A 14,314-nucleotide genomic window follows, 5' to 3' on the forward strand; every position below is an offset into this window, starting at 1 on the left:
TAATTGCGACTCTGCTGCTGTTTCGTCACACTCCGTTAAGAAATTATCTTTTCCTGCAGAGTTTCAACGTAGGAAGCAAAACGAAAAAGGAGTGAAAACAGTGGCTCGCTGACAGAAACGGCGGCGGGGAGGAGAAAAGTCGTCGCAGTGGTGAAGAGGAGGACGAGCTGACTGATAGGCCCTGAAACGGAGGGATGTGGAGAGGGCGACTCGGAGACAAAGCCCCTGAGGCCTGCGAGAGGCTGATAGCTGCCTCCTCCTCCTCGGTCTCGTCCCTCAATCTCTGCCTGGAGAAATGCAAATTCCTGTTATCTCCTCTGTGCTAGTAGCGTCTGCGTCCATCCATTCCTCCTCACAATCAACCAGAGTGCTTCCAAAAGCCAACTTGAGTTTCCCAGCGATGGAGGATCAAGTGGGGAAAGGAGACGGTGATGATAGTGATGATAAGAGACACAGCAGATTATTTCTTTATTATTCCAGTGGCAGTTAAACGCAGCACAACATCTCTGAAATAGTTGGGTAAGAGCAGGGCTTTAGTCTTTGATGTGATAATAGCTGGTTGGGGTGTTGTGGTTTCGCCGCCAAGACTCAAGTGGAAAATTGCTTTTGCACACTCTGGTGAACACGTCTGCTGTGTCACGTGTCCCGCCCACATGATACCCACACCTCCTTATCCTCGTCTATCGGGGCGTTGGGCTGCTTGGCAGAGCGACTCCTGTTTCCAGTCCAAACCCACCCAGTCTGGTTTCTCCTCCAGTGTAGTCTGGTGTGGAGCGACTGGTGCTGAGTGTTGGGAGTGGTTTGTTTTCTTATCCCCCGGTCTAGCAGACTGTCCTGCGGAGGTGAGAGCTGTACACTGCCTTGTATCAGGCTGACTGCTCGGCTGGCAGAGTGTTGTCGGCGGTTTTGTTGTGCGGTTCGTGCCAGACGAGCTCTTTCAACCCTGAATCTTCTGATTTAGTTTCCCACATTCAAGATCTGAAGAAATAACTCATTGTTTGGTGCTTTTTGGTATTCAGGGGTGAGATCTCTTTCCAAAGCAACCACGCCACACTCACAGGTACACCAAGTACCAGAAACACAGTCAGACACACGATTATATGTGCACACATGCTGCTGTTTCAGAAATGCCTCTGCACTCCAGACTCATTTTAGAAATCTCACCACATTCCCTCCTAAACCCCGCAGCAATAAGAAACTGTCTGTGTACAGTCTAATAAGCCAAGCACATGCAGTATATCCAATAATAACACTAATAACTACTATTGGAAGGGCAGAGTCCAAGAGCAGTGTTCACTTACCGCCAGTCGCCACGGTGATTTCACGCAGGAAATGTCCATAAAAAGGGAAATCGAAGGACAGATTAACTCTCTGTGAGGGAAAAAAACAGACAGATGACCCCAGTCAGAAAGATAAAGGTGAGACAGGATCCAAGAAGAGACTGTTCTCATCTTTAAAACAACCAGAGGATTTAGATCAGAGGGAAAATGTGGAGAGAAAATACAGAGGCGCCCGGTGTACTACATCTGCTCTGCTTTGTGGAGTAATCCCTCAGCAGAAATACAGAATTTAAATGGAGGACGGCAGAAACACATCATGACCTTTGGCACACATTTGTTTAAGAAGATAGAAAATGAGACGTTTTGAATAAATGAGCATTCCCACTGAAATATAAAACATATTATAGTATAAATGCAGCATGCAAATGGTTTCCAATTCTAACTTTGGTTGAAAAATGTCCTTTCTGATGCTGCAGATGTGTTACACTACACATTAACACTACACTAGCTGTGATTTCTCTGTTGTTTAGACTATTATAATATCCAACATTGTACATGCTGTAACAGCCAATGTTTATTCCCCCATATTAATAAGAACGGATGCCATTTAATAAAATATTAAATGCTGATATTTCTGTGCAGTATATTTATATATACTCAATCTGGTAGAAATCCTGCAAAAAAATTGAAAATTCAGCAGCAAATGTGGCTGAAAAAATACCTAAAAATGACAGACTGCTGTAACTTTCAAATACTGTCAAATAAAGAAATAAATAAAATAAGGCAAATACCTTTCAAACAATTACATTTTTAGTAGATTTAAATACATTAACATTGTAATTTTACAGTCACACTTTAACGAAACAATTACTATTTATAAACATACTGACTTTTGAAACGTGTTCACTTTTGAGTTTGTATCTACTTACCACTAGTGTAATTTATCTGTTTTTTTTCTATTATTTACAAATAGTTTCACCTAACTACCACATAATAAAATGATTTTTATGCAGCTGCAGCATTCTAAAATAATTCCTGCAACAATCACTACCACAGTCCACGTTTTCCAGATTCATTATTCTACCACTGGACTGACTACGCTGCAGCTGCTGCCAGAAAATATTATGGAGATAGTTCACAGTAAACATGCGGCTATTATACATGGTTCTAGATTATGCCAGGGGGAGTAATCCTGTGGCAAACCACTGAAGCTCACAGACCGTATAGCCAATCCAGAGCTTAACTTCTCTGCAACACTGTGATGAAGCTGACCTCTGCGGCTGTGTTTTGTTTTATGACCTTATTAGCCAATTTCTTTTAGTGTCGAGGCCAAAACACTGCCGGGCAGCTGAGCCATGAAGCTCTGTGAGTGAGAAAGCTCTCAGAGTTTTATGCAGTTTCTCAGGGCTTTAACAGCCACCACAATAATGGCTATTTGTTTAAAAAGTTAGTCTGCTGACGCTGTGCCACACATCATTTCATCACAGATGGTTTTCACGTCTTTCTGCGCCATAATCTCACAATCAAATAATTCATCTAAGATCTAAATGTCTCCTTTTGACTCCAAATCGCCTGAATGACCGTTGAATTGGGAATTTCACTTATCGATTTTTTCAGGCGAGACCAAAGTCAGAGAAACCTCCCACACCGTTCCCGCACTGCTTGGAGGAAAAGCCTCAGCTCTTTGCCAAGACGCTCTGAGGGTAAAATGAATCGCCTGCCTCAAATTGTATGGTTCAATCCATCATTATATGACTGAAGGTAGAGGAGCTGCATACACAGTGTGGGACTCTATTCTACCTCCTCGCCAGCTATTGTTCACCCGGGCTTCTCTCTCTCTCTCTGTCTTGCTCCTTTCTTTTCTTTTTTTTGCTGCCATGCTGCTCCGTTTCTTCAGTCAGTCTACTGCTGCTGTGTGATCAGTATGCAGCTCACATGGGTCACCTGCTTGTGCTGAGGTGGAGGGAGGGAAGCTTTCCAACTTCACTGCAGAGAAGACGGTTTAAATGCACAAAGAACATTTGCTGTTTTTAAGGTAATGTTTGTGTTTTTACCGAAAAGGCAAAAGAAACAAAAGCACTGTGGCACTTTAAGACCCGTCTGTGTGGTGACAAAAACTTCAGCAGTTCATGTTTCTGTAATCGGAGAGGCCTTAGGAAAATCAACAGTGCTAGAACGAACTACGCAAAAAGATACAAATTCAAGTTTTTACCAGTTTTCCTTAATTGGGTCTCTTTACTCAATTATATTGGAGACTTTTGTTCATACAGTGGTCAGGAGTAAGAAGGAAAATGCATAGATTTCTGTCAAATATGCACCGGTCATGCTTTGTCACCCCTCAAATATCATTCTGAGCCAGGAAAAAAACCTGTCGTCCACCTAAAAGTTTGGACCTTGTGGGTAAAACTTGAGCCAAAACATATCTGGTTTTATCTGTTTTTCATTTTGAGCACAGAGAACTGCCAACACTGACCGGCTAGTGAATACCAGGAGCTGAAGACTGATCTGACTGGCGTTGCTGTGTGTGTGTTTACGTGTTTGTGAGAGGACTTACATGCAGCATACACTGTACTACATCAGGTGAAACGTATGATTGACTAACCTTTAACACAGCAGTGGAGCTGAAGTCTACCCTGCGCTACAAAACAAGTGTTCCTAGCAATACTTTCTACTGACTTTCACTGTGTAGAAAGTTGGGATATGACAAGAATCGATACTTCTGTACCAAGTCGAGGCTAAAATTCTGAAAACATTTGGGTACTTGCTCTTATATGGTACCATTTAGATCTGAATTAATGTAATCTGTGAGGTAAAATTACTGTTTTTATCAAAGGAGTCTGATGGCTTTGAAGAGAGTGATAGAATGACTTCAGTAGCCTGCTGGAAAGGTCTGTCTGATGGCAAGGTAGAGAGGTGAAAATGTTCTAACTATAGCATCTATTTAAACTTAAATTGATTTTTTTAAGTGGCTAAAATACATCTGGCTGCTGCCTACATCCACAGCAGGCAGTTCCATTGCAATGCGCTTATCTGCTTCTCTAAACTGTGGGTGTACTGACCATCCTGTACTGTTGGTTATATATTGACTAATTGGATAAGAAACTACACAACTCTACTGCAAAAAAAGCCCAAACTAATCTTGAGGTCAATGAAAACGTCAAACTCTCTCTTTCGTCACATTAGAACTAATATAATAAGTGTTTTAACTCAGATAATTAGCAATTTTCTATGAGCATTCCTCTCTCGCATCAACTTCGTTTCCTATTTTTAGCCAAGTTTTATTTTGCAGTTTGGTCCCAAAGTATAAACAAAGGTTTCCTTGGATGCTATCAATAGGATGTTATTTACTGTCCTTTACAGAAACTCCCTATATCCATTAAGCACCCAAAAGAAGCCAAATGTGAAGCGTCTATCTGTCCATCTGTTTTTCAGAGCTACATTTGTGAAAATAGCACTGTCTGTGCCATCATTTGTGACTGCCATCAATCACAAGGCTTTTCACCCAGAAAAGGGAAAAGAGTGTAAAGACCAATACTGAGAATGACAGAGAGGACTTTTACAAAGAAAAATGGGTTCAAATCCCTCTACAGATCGAGGTTGATTTTTAACATTTTGACTATCTTTGTGCTGATCTGATTGGAGTTCCTTAAAACAAACATTTCTTCTTACTGCTCCTCTAAATGTTCAACTCTTACATTCAGCATCAAGTAATTCTCCTCTCGAGTCGTTTGTTGACTTACCGCCGCCTGTCTGTGTGTGTTGGACAGAATCCCGTGGATCTTCACTTTGTCCTTGTCCATCTGGTCAATATTTACCCACAAGTCTTTGCTCATCGGATCTGATGGGCTGTAAGTTTTTGATGTGTAGTAGTTGTGATCTGTGTCCTCCTAAAGAATGACAAAAACAAAGCGTCTGTAAGTGGTGAGTTTACATACCGGCCTCAACGGAAAGAATGTGAAGAGGTGCAGCTCGACAAATATTATTTAGGAGAAAGTAATGGCATTTGAAGGAGGGAGCTGATATTGCTGTGCTGCCCTGTGAATTACATTGAAGGAGCCTGTGCACTGATTATACTATGTACAGTAATGCAGGTATATATTCATAAAGAGACATCCTGCAGTTCCTCTAAGCTGCCTGATACACTGTTCGCTATAAACAAAAACAAAATGCAGGCTTACGGAAAGTCAGTAGCACGGAGTGTCTTTCAATTTTCCTGCACAACAAATTACTTGGCAAATTAAATTAGAAGACAATACCATCATTTGCATTACACAGCGTGTGCATTCGCTCTCATTTTATTCAACTCTTTCCACTAAAGCGCAATCAGCACATCCACTGGTTTAAATGTCTCCTAATCAAATTAAATAAGCCAATCAACTTCTTCCACTCTTAAAAAGGCTGTAGCAGACTGCACAGTCAGGACTGCGTCCTAAAACAGAAACATTCATGGACTTTTATAAGCCATGTGGGAGAGGCCTGTCTGCTTTTATTGTTTCCTGTGCAGAATTAGGAAGAATGCTTGTATCGTCTCTTTCCCTCCGGGTCTAATGATAGACCTTACAGCTGTGTCTTTTATCTAAAACACTGTTAAAGCTGATGTTTTGCTGGGTGGGGATTCAGAGTTGTGTACACTACATTTGACTATGATCTGACTAATAGGAAGCCACAGAGCTGCATCTTTCTTTGATATAGGGGTGGTGTTATTCAGAGCTACTGTGCTTTGGTTGTCAGAAGGCCGTAAGACAAACATTAATTAAAACACAATCCTTCCCTGCTCAGCTCGATTCGCTTCAAGGATTCATATTTCTCATGGAGAGTTATAATCTAATAGTGCCACTAAATATGCACCGTGGAGTATAAAACGAAGAGATAATGTTTCCGGCTTAGCAGAGCCTCTGTGGAATCGATCACTATCAGAATCCCGAATGGAGTTCAGTCATGTAGGTGGTGTTACTTTTGATTAATTTGTAGATTTAAACAAACACTGCCAGAAGCCTTTCATCGCAGCTTAAAGTTCAGACAAATCATGTCAGGGAAAAAGGCCCCTCCAGGCAGCCTTATTCAGCACATTACTTGCAGAATAGAAAACAAGGCCACTTGTAAAAGGAGTCGACACAAATGCAAAGCTGGAAAGTTTCCTGCTAATCAGCACAAGATGATTTTGGTCTCGTGGAGAAGGATCGAGGGAGCCAAAGGCTCCTCAGAGGTGAGAGGGGCCAGCTGGCAGTTCTTCCCCTCAGGGGGAAGCGTGAAGGGGGAGGTGGGCAGGATGCCACCGTCCAGCTGGGTGTAGGTGGACATGAAGCTGTGAGGGCTTTTCAACAGCACAACAAACAGAGTACAGGGAGTTTGACCAGAGAAACAGACAAAAAATACACAAATATACAAAGGGTTTGGTGGGAGGTTGTGGGATGAAGGTTCTGTTTCTTTAAATCAGCCACAAAATGTACCAGCCAGTGAATAGTAGACTCGATATCTATGTGTGAAAATACAAACATGGTGTGAAATTTGCTACCGCACTGGTTGCGGTTTGAACAGTCTTTATAGGGGACTAGAACAGGCAGGCCCGGAGCCAAAGATCACACAACATCTCTGCTTTGTTTTATTTCAAAAACACGGATTTGTCAAAGTACATTTCAAATCCAAACCGTTCTAAACACTTGCCTTTTGGTTTACCATGCATTTCAAAGGCAAGAACAGCATTTCTTGAGGCTTTTGTAGTTTTCAGTATAATTTAAATTCTCTCATTAAAGCAGCCCATAGTGTGATAAATCTAAGCTGCAAGAAACTCTTTTTCTCTGGTGCTACAGTAACCTTCATATGCAAACTTGTATTTGATAAATCCAGAGAGGCTGTCAGACAAACTTAACATTTCATTCAATGGAGAAGAATCAGGGCAGAAAAATCCCTGCTGATACGTTTTCAATGTAAAATGTTCTTTTCAACAAATCTTTTAGAAGCTTAACAGAAGTGATACACATCTCTGTTTTCACCCCAGGACTGTGATTTACCTGAGCCGAATATCTGTAATGTCCATCTGCAGCTTGATGCGGTCAGTGTCAATGCACTACAAACTGAGGAAAATCTAACATTGCGCCATGAATGAGCAAGTGATGTACAATCTATTTTAACTATATATGTGAAATGCACACTTTGGGATGAAAAACAAGCATTTTAAACTACAAATGTAATCCATAATGTCTTGTAAAAGCCTGTCAGATGAATTTCTATTCACATATCGGGGGGGATAAGTTTCAATTGAGCCTCCTAGATGCTGCTAAAGTGGAGAAGCTGCACTCTTACCCTCAGAGGAGGCTACGAGAAAATGATTTAGAGGAGAGGAAGGACTGAAATGATCATCTGCAGAGGTTCATTTCATAAACTGAAATACTGAAACTAGATGGAGATGGAGAAAACAGAAACTGCTGTTGATAATGGACCATTTCGTGGCTCCAGCGTTCAAAAACAACCTGCAGAAAAGATTCATTCAGAGTCCAAAATCCATCCCAGATTCACTCCCATCACCGTCTGAGGCATTCACTCGCCTGCCCACTACATCAATATTGCATTATACTGAGACCTGAATATCCCCTGCCAACATATTTTCACTTCGGAATGGCTCTATAATAGAGTCCCTGAGTAAAGGAATTTGCCTTTATACGATTATTCGGGCTGTTTTACCGAAATAAAATAAAATGTTCAGTGTTTCTTAAAACTGGGGGTGAGATTTACTTGAGTTTTCCAGAAAATAAAGGGAAAATACAGTATAAGCTGTAATCCCTTCAACTGCAATTGTGTCTCCGCTCAAGGAGGACTTGAGCTTTGAATAAATGTTTCAGTTTGTTGGGATTAAGATGCTTGTCAGGAAGCTTTCTTTTTCCTAAGAGACAGCACCGTCCTGCACGTAAACACACTCCCATTCGCACGCAGATCAGCATATACAGCTAAATCACACTGTAGCTTGTTGGAAGAAAACATTTACAGGATGCTATTGCTCACGTGTGCTGCTCTTCTTCAGCTGATAATGCCTGTCATCCATTATTTGCTGTGTCTCCTGAGAGTCGCAGCAGATTGGTGGTGAAACATCAATACATCCCGGTCTGTGCTGCACCACAGTATTTCAAATTCTCTTTAACAGCAGGATAGAAACTGAACCAGAGGTCTCCCTGAATACAAAACACCAAAAACAACACAGATCGTCAGATCTGATCCAAATAAAGCAAAAGACGGGAGAGGAATAGCGCTGCATGGGCATAAAGGGCTGCAACTAACAGTCCATGTTTGGATTTTTTTCTCAATAAATATGCTTGTTGTTTTCATATAATGGCAAAAAAGGGCAAATAAGATCTTGTACTGTTCAACCAACTGTCCGAAAAAACCTTAACTTTGATAAAAGATGAAGAAAATCCTAATATATGTAAATCTGACTATGAAAATAGGCTGCTTTAGGCTGTGTTTTCTCATTATTTTGTTAGCATATTTTTATCAAAATTCAGTTTTTTGGTCTTTTAAAGTTGCAGAGCATTGACCTCTCAGGGTCACCAACTGTTTCTCTTCCCCAAACCAAGTTACTTTTGTGCTTAAACCCAACCATTCCTTAACCATGACACTCTCACATTTTACTATTTACATTTTACTATTTCGGTAATAAATTAATAGTTTTTTTTCCATAAATCTGGCAGGTTCTTAATTTTCAATATTTGCTTCTTGAATATTTTTCTTCTTTCCCCTTAAATGACAGAAAACTGTTTATCTTTGGGTTGTGGACAAAGCAAGACGTTTGTCATCTATTGGTTTTGCGAAACACTGATTGACATTTTTGACCATTTTCCGACACTTTAACTAATCAACTGAAAATAAAAACTATTAACAGCTAATGGAGAAAACAATCAAAGATGAATAGGAAATGAAAATAATCATTAGCTGCAGCTGTGATTTGCTAATCATAAATAATGAGATCAGAAAATGTGTCTACTATATGTTTCGAAGGGAGCACAAACAAAGCCATTTACTTAAATCCACTTGGGTATTTGACACGTCGATAAACAGACACCAGACCAGCAGAAGACCCCACTTAACCTAATCAGTTTGTATATTATTTGGACTGAGCCCAAACCAGGTCCCAGGAGGGAATTCCCAAAACCACATGTACCCATAACAAGCTCTACTAAGTACAAGTGATTCACCACTAAGGGAAAATAAAATGATCCAGAAATGGTGGATAACTCATTCAATTTTTGACAAATATGACCAAAAGGGTTTACAGCCGGCCAAATAATCATGTGCACCGTTTCAAAAATAATTCAGAAAGTAGTCTGAGGTGAATCCAGGCACCTAATGTATAATTTAAGTGTACTCTCCTCTGTGGTTTTACTGTAGATCTCATGAATTCGACTTGAAAACTGTCTGATGTGGCTGCAGAAACACACGGAACGGACGACACACTACATCCGCTGTCTTTGCTCGTCTGATGAAATGACTACAAACCGACACGCTGGCTGACCCACTGCGAAAAAGCCTCCGACCTTACTGCTGGAAGATGATGCTCAGTCAGAAAGCCAAAACTGAAGCAAAGCAGACACAGCCTGAAATTCAAACAACTGCGGGTTCATCTAAAGAGCATTTCCAGGCTGCAGCAGCTGCCTCAGATGGTATAGCGCTGCGGAGTTGAAACACTGAGCGACATAAAGGTAGTAAACACCGCTTTCCAAACAAATTATCCTCTGGGAAACGACGACACAAAACAAACAATTTGGTGCAGGTTTTGAATACGGTAAAAGTAGCACTGGGAATCAAATGGAGGAGTGAACATTAGCGCGGCGAACAGCTGTGTGAATCTTTCCTCTTAAGAAACACAAATAAACAGCGAGCGCAGTGAAGCATGTAACCTCCAAAGAGCCTCATGAGCTGTAAAGTCCCAGACATCCAATAACAAGTCTCTACCATAAACCACACCCTTATTAGAACACACGAAGGCGAGCTAAACAAACAGCAGCAGGATGAATGGACCCCCCAAACACCGCAGACTGCATGCTTTTACTGGCAACCTGACATGCCTGACATTGGTTAACCCTCGTGTCGTCCTGCAGGTCAAATCGACCCGTTTTAAAGTTTGAAAATGTGGAAAAATGCATATATTTTCACAGTGAAACTTCTGATGTCCACATTTTCAACATTTCTGGGAAATTTTTGAAAATTTTTTGGTTAAAATAATAAATGTTTAAAATGTTTCTTAAGAACATTCACGAAAAAATCAACCAAAATCCAGAAAATTTCGCTGGATTTTGGTTGATTTTTTTGTGAATGTTCTTAAAGAAAATATTAGAAGTTTTACTGATATATCTGCAATCGCTTTAGATATTTTCAGGATATTTTTGAAAGATTTGATCCCATTTTTAAAAAATATTTGCAAGAATGTTCTTGCTAAATTTGAGGGATTTAAAAAAAAAAACCTTTAAGGGAAACTTTTAAGGAATTGTTGGAATTTTCTTCTTGAAGGTTTTGCAAATTCTTAGAAATCTGGGGAATTTTTTTGCTGTGAATTTTTGGATTTTTTTCAGACAAGGAAACAATATTTTTTGTACCCATAAATGAGGACAATAGCAGGGGTAATGTTCTTTTTACAAGAAAAATCTTTTTTCTCCCTTCTTTTCTTCCAAATGACAAGACTTGCAGCTAAACCGGCTTACGAAAGGAGACTTTTTAACGAGAACGTGCAAAATACGTTGTTCAGTTGACTTATCACAATATCTGATCAGTTCCAGAAAGTCTCTTTAAACTCCTGACTCTTCAAGACAATTAGACAGTCAGACAAGAGAACAATCTTTTTTGGTGTCCGTAAATGAGGGCAACAGGAGGGCTAAATTATCAGGACAGGCTGCAGTGTATGAACATCCAGGGATGAAAACGACACCGTCAAACGCTCACATTCAGCTCAGAGGGAACATGAGGAGTTATATGTGCCCCTCGGCTTCCCTTGAGGCGCTGCAATGTGATGTGAAAAAGGAGAAGTCGGCACGATTTATCGTCTGAGTGGCTGCTTCATGTCCTCCCACTGTGTATTTGTGTGTTTGTTTTACACCCCATAAAGATAAGAGGTGAAATGTTGCCACATGACAGCTTCAAGAAGGCACTAAAGTTGAGGAAATTTGAAGTCGCCGTATGTTTACATGCTATATTTTGTCATCCTGATTGTCTGCACTGTAAATCTGCCATGTTGCTTCTCTGTACACACAACATCTGCTGCATGAGAAGCAGCATTTCTCCTCAGCTGCTCTCCCTGAAGAAGTCTCTTCAATTTCTTCCTTATCTGAGTTGAAGGTCTGAAGACAGAGTGTTTAATGCTGTGAAGGTTTTAAAGCTGCAATAAGGCAGATGTTATACTATAAATAAAAGTGGCTTGACTTGAGGTCAGGGCTCCATATTCTGTCTGCTTCATATTCAGACAGGATCTTTAGGTGATTTCTGAACCTGTTGGGAGTGGTGTGGGGGTTTTGAAGGTGAGCAGTGAAGGTAAACATTATGTGTGCTGCAGAGCAATCGACCAGGAAGGTGCACTCGTACATATTTGACTTTTGCTTTTCTGCATATTTTTGCCACATCTGCACCTTCGTCGTGCTCGTGCAGTGGTCTCATAAAAATGAATGAGGTGCTGGCTTTTTTTTCCCTGATTGCTGCTGCTGTACAAGGACAAACTAGCAAAACAAAAGAAAAGGTTGCAGGCATTTTAATGGAAGCCTGCTGTTGATGTCTGCAGACAGAAAACAACCACGCAGCTCTGACAGGTGGAGTCAGACCTGCATGGTTGTTCTCATGTGAATCAGAGGCAGAGGGAGGAGAAAGCCAGATGTAATGTTGTCACAATACTGGAACTACAATAACATGAAAAATCTAAACATTTGATACCCTTTTGCCCCAAATTGAGGGCATAATGTTTTAGATTTTTATTGCAAAATTAACAAAACAAGGTTCTAAAATGACAATGAGGCATATTTCCAACACGACTGAAGACTTTTTGAGGTAGTGGACTCTGAGAAAAATCCAAAATGTAATAAAGAGCAAGTAAAAAAACTAAAATAAACAATGCAATTTTATGTATTTAGTGGTTTTCACATCTGTTGTTAGCTTGCATATTGTCTCAAATCTGATATATTCCAAACAGAACTCCTGCTGCTTTCTCTATTCACCAAATCCCATTAAGGAGTCTCTACACCTGCCATCCTTCTAACAACAAAACAAAATATTATTCAGCTGGAATAATGAGATTATGTGGGACTATGTGGCCACTGTGGTCAACTCGCTGTTTGAAGGAAGAGACAGTGAGAGAATGCAGCTGATATCAGTGTACTGACACTGTGGAAAACGAATATTAAAACTGTTTTAAATCTTTTGAATTGATGTGCGTCAATATTTTAGACGACCCTAAGCCCGATCATACATATGACGTATGTGGATGCAACGGAAAATGGTGGATATCCATCATCCATTCACAAATAAGCAGTCTGTTAATAGTGAAAATCCATTTTTATTGTGTTTTGTGGCCATTATTAACATCTCTGTGTTAAACTGAAGCTGTTTAGTTATAAATATTTGTTTCTGTCATTCCCCAACCTTCATATAGTTGTTATTAACAGCGAAATTAGCTGGAGAAAAGAAAACAGTTTTTGGAACAGGCTGTAAACATGTTTATTTCCGCTGTAAAGTTGGACATTTGAACATTGGGGTCTTTGGGGAGTAACTCATTTTACTCAAGTGGTCATTTAACTGAAGAACCTTTTCAGCACTGACCTCATTTTTCAGCCTTTAGGGTTGGCGTTGGCATCAACTCAATGTCAGAGGGAAGTGACAGCAAGAAAGCACAGCTGGCATCGGCATGTTGATGCTGTAAAAAATGAGTACTGAAACCGATTCAAGTCAATATGTATTTATAAACCAATATTTTATAACAACACTAGGCCAGATGAATCCATACATGTGGTCAGAAGGTTGGACATCCGTCTTCCACCAACAACCAGTCTGTTAGCTCTTTAAGTTTCATTAGTCGACTCAGATTCAGGTGTTTCGGTCAGCGTTGAGGTCTGAAGTGTATCTTTGAGCTCTGGTTATTGGGCGACTTGGGTTCACGCTCCAACAAAACTGTGAAGTCATATAAGCTGGTTGTGTTACCATGAGCAGCAGCAGCCATGAGTTGTGTCACTAGATCTGGCATAACAGCAACTTTTTTTGTCCATCCTGTCTTGGTACAAATAAAAAGATAACATTAAACATAGTTTATGCAAAATTGAAAGTGTGAACTGCATGATGAATGAATAATGATGTGATAAAAGGCTGCATGTCGGATTTGAGGACAGCAGAATGGTTGAAAACTGTTTAGGAAGTCCAAATTGTTCATTTTCATCAAATTAATTTTCTCCTCAGACTGATTGGGTGATTTAATTTTAGTAAAGTGGAGAAAACATAACATTTTATTCATTCACATTTGCGAGTTAGAACAGGACAGCCCACTGCATTAGGATCTGATGAAATACTCATGAGGGAATATTCAATTCTGAAATTCTCTCCCCGAGTCAAAAGTTAAGCGAAAGCAAGCGAAATTCAAACACACTTCTATGATGAGCTCCCTGGATGCTCCTGACAACAGAAACCTTAATTAAGCTACATGACAGCCTAACAGCTGGGTTTAGGAGGAGAACCTAAAAACGTGGCCGTGATCCAAGAAAATGTTCAGAAGCAGCACCTCGGAGGATAACGCACCACAAAAACACAACAGTTAACTGCCACAAGCGATCACTGGCAGCATGTCTGGGCCGGCTGAGGCGTCGCCGAGCCGGGTAAATGAAACCTGGCTTCCATTCTGTGACACTGAACTCGTTCCCTCGGTTGTTCCAGTCTTTCCTGTTCTATCTCACTGTGACCTGAAGACACCTTGAGCAGGGGAGCTGTTTAATCGGGTTAATGATCCGGAGAGCTGCTGCAGTGACTAAAAGTCGCGGCGTCAGAGAGTCTGCTGGTAAAGCCACCGTTTTAAATCTGCA

At 40.5% G+C, this 14,314-nt stretch overlaps 1 protein-coding gene across 1 annotated transcript in view; it reads right to left on the reverse strand.

Annotated features, from left to right (window-relative positions):
* Positions 1-14,314, reverse strand: part of plxdc2b (plexin domain containing 2b) — a 116,513-nt gene that overhangs the window by 56,273 nt on the left and 45,926 nt on the right. The window contains exons 3-4 of the mRNA XM_022208282.2: positions 5,021-5,167; positions 1,302-1,371 (exon numbers count right to left, since the gene is read on the reverse strand). Of these exons, the coding sequence (XP_022063974.1) occupies positions 1,302-1,371; positions 5,021-5,167 (217 nt within the window). The remainder of the gene's footprint in view (positions 1-1,301; positions 1,372-5,020; positions 5,168-14,314) is intronic.

This window comes from Acanthochromis polyacanthus, chromosome 20 (assembly GCF_021347895.1).
Source record: "Acanthochromis polyacanthus isolate Apoly-LR-REF ecotype Palm Island chromosome 20, KAUST_Apoly_ChrSc, whole genome shotgun sequence".
NCBI classification, from domain to species: domain Eukaryota; kingdom Metazoa; phylum Chordata; class Actinopteri; family Pomacentridae; genus Acanthochromis; species Acanthochromis polyacanthus.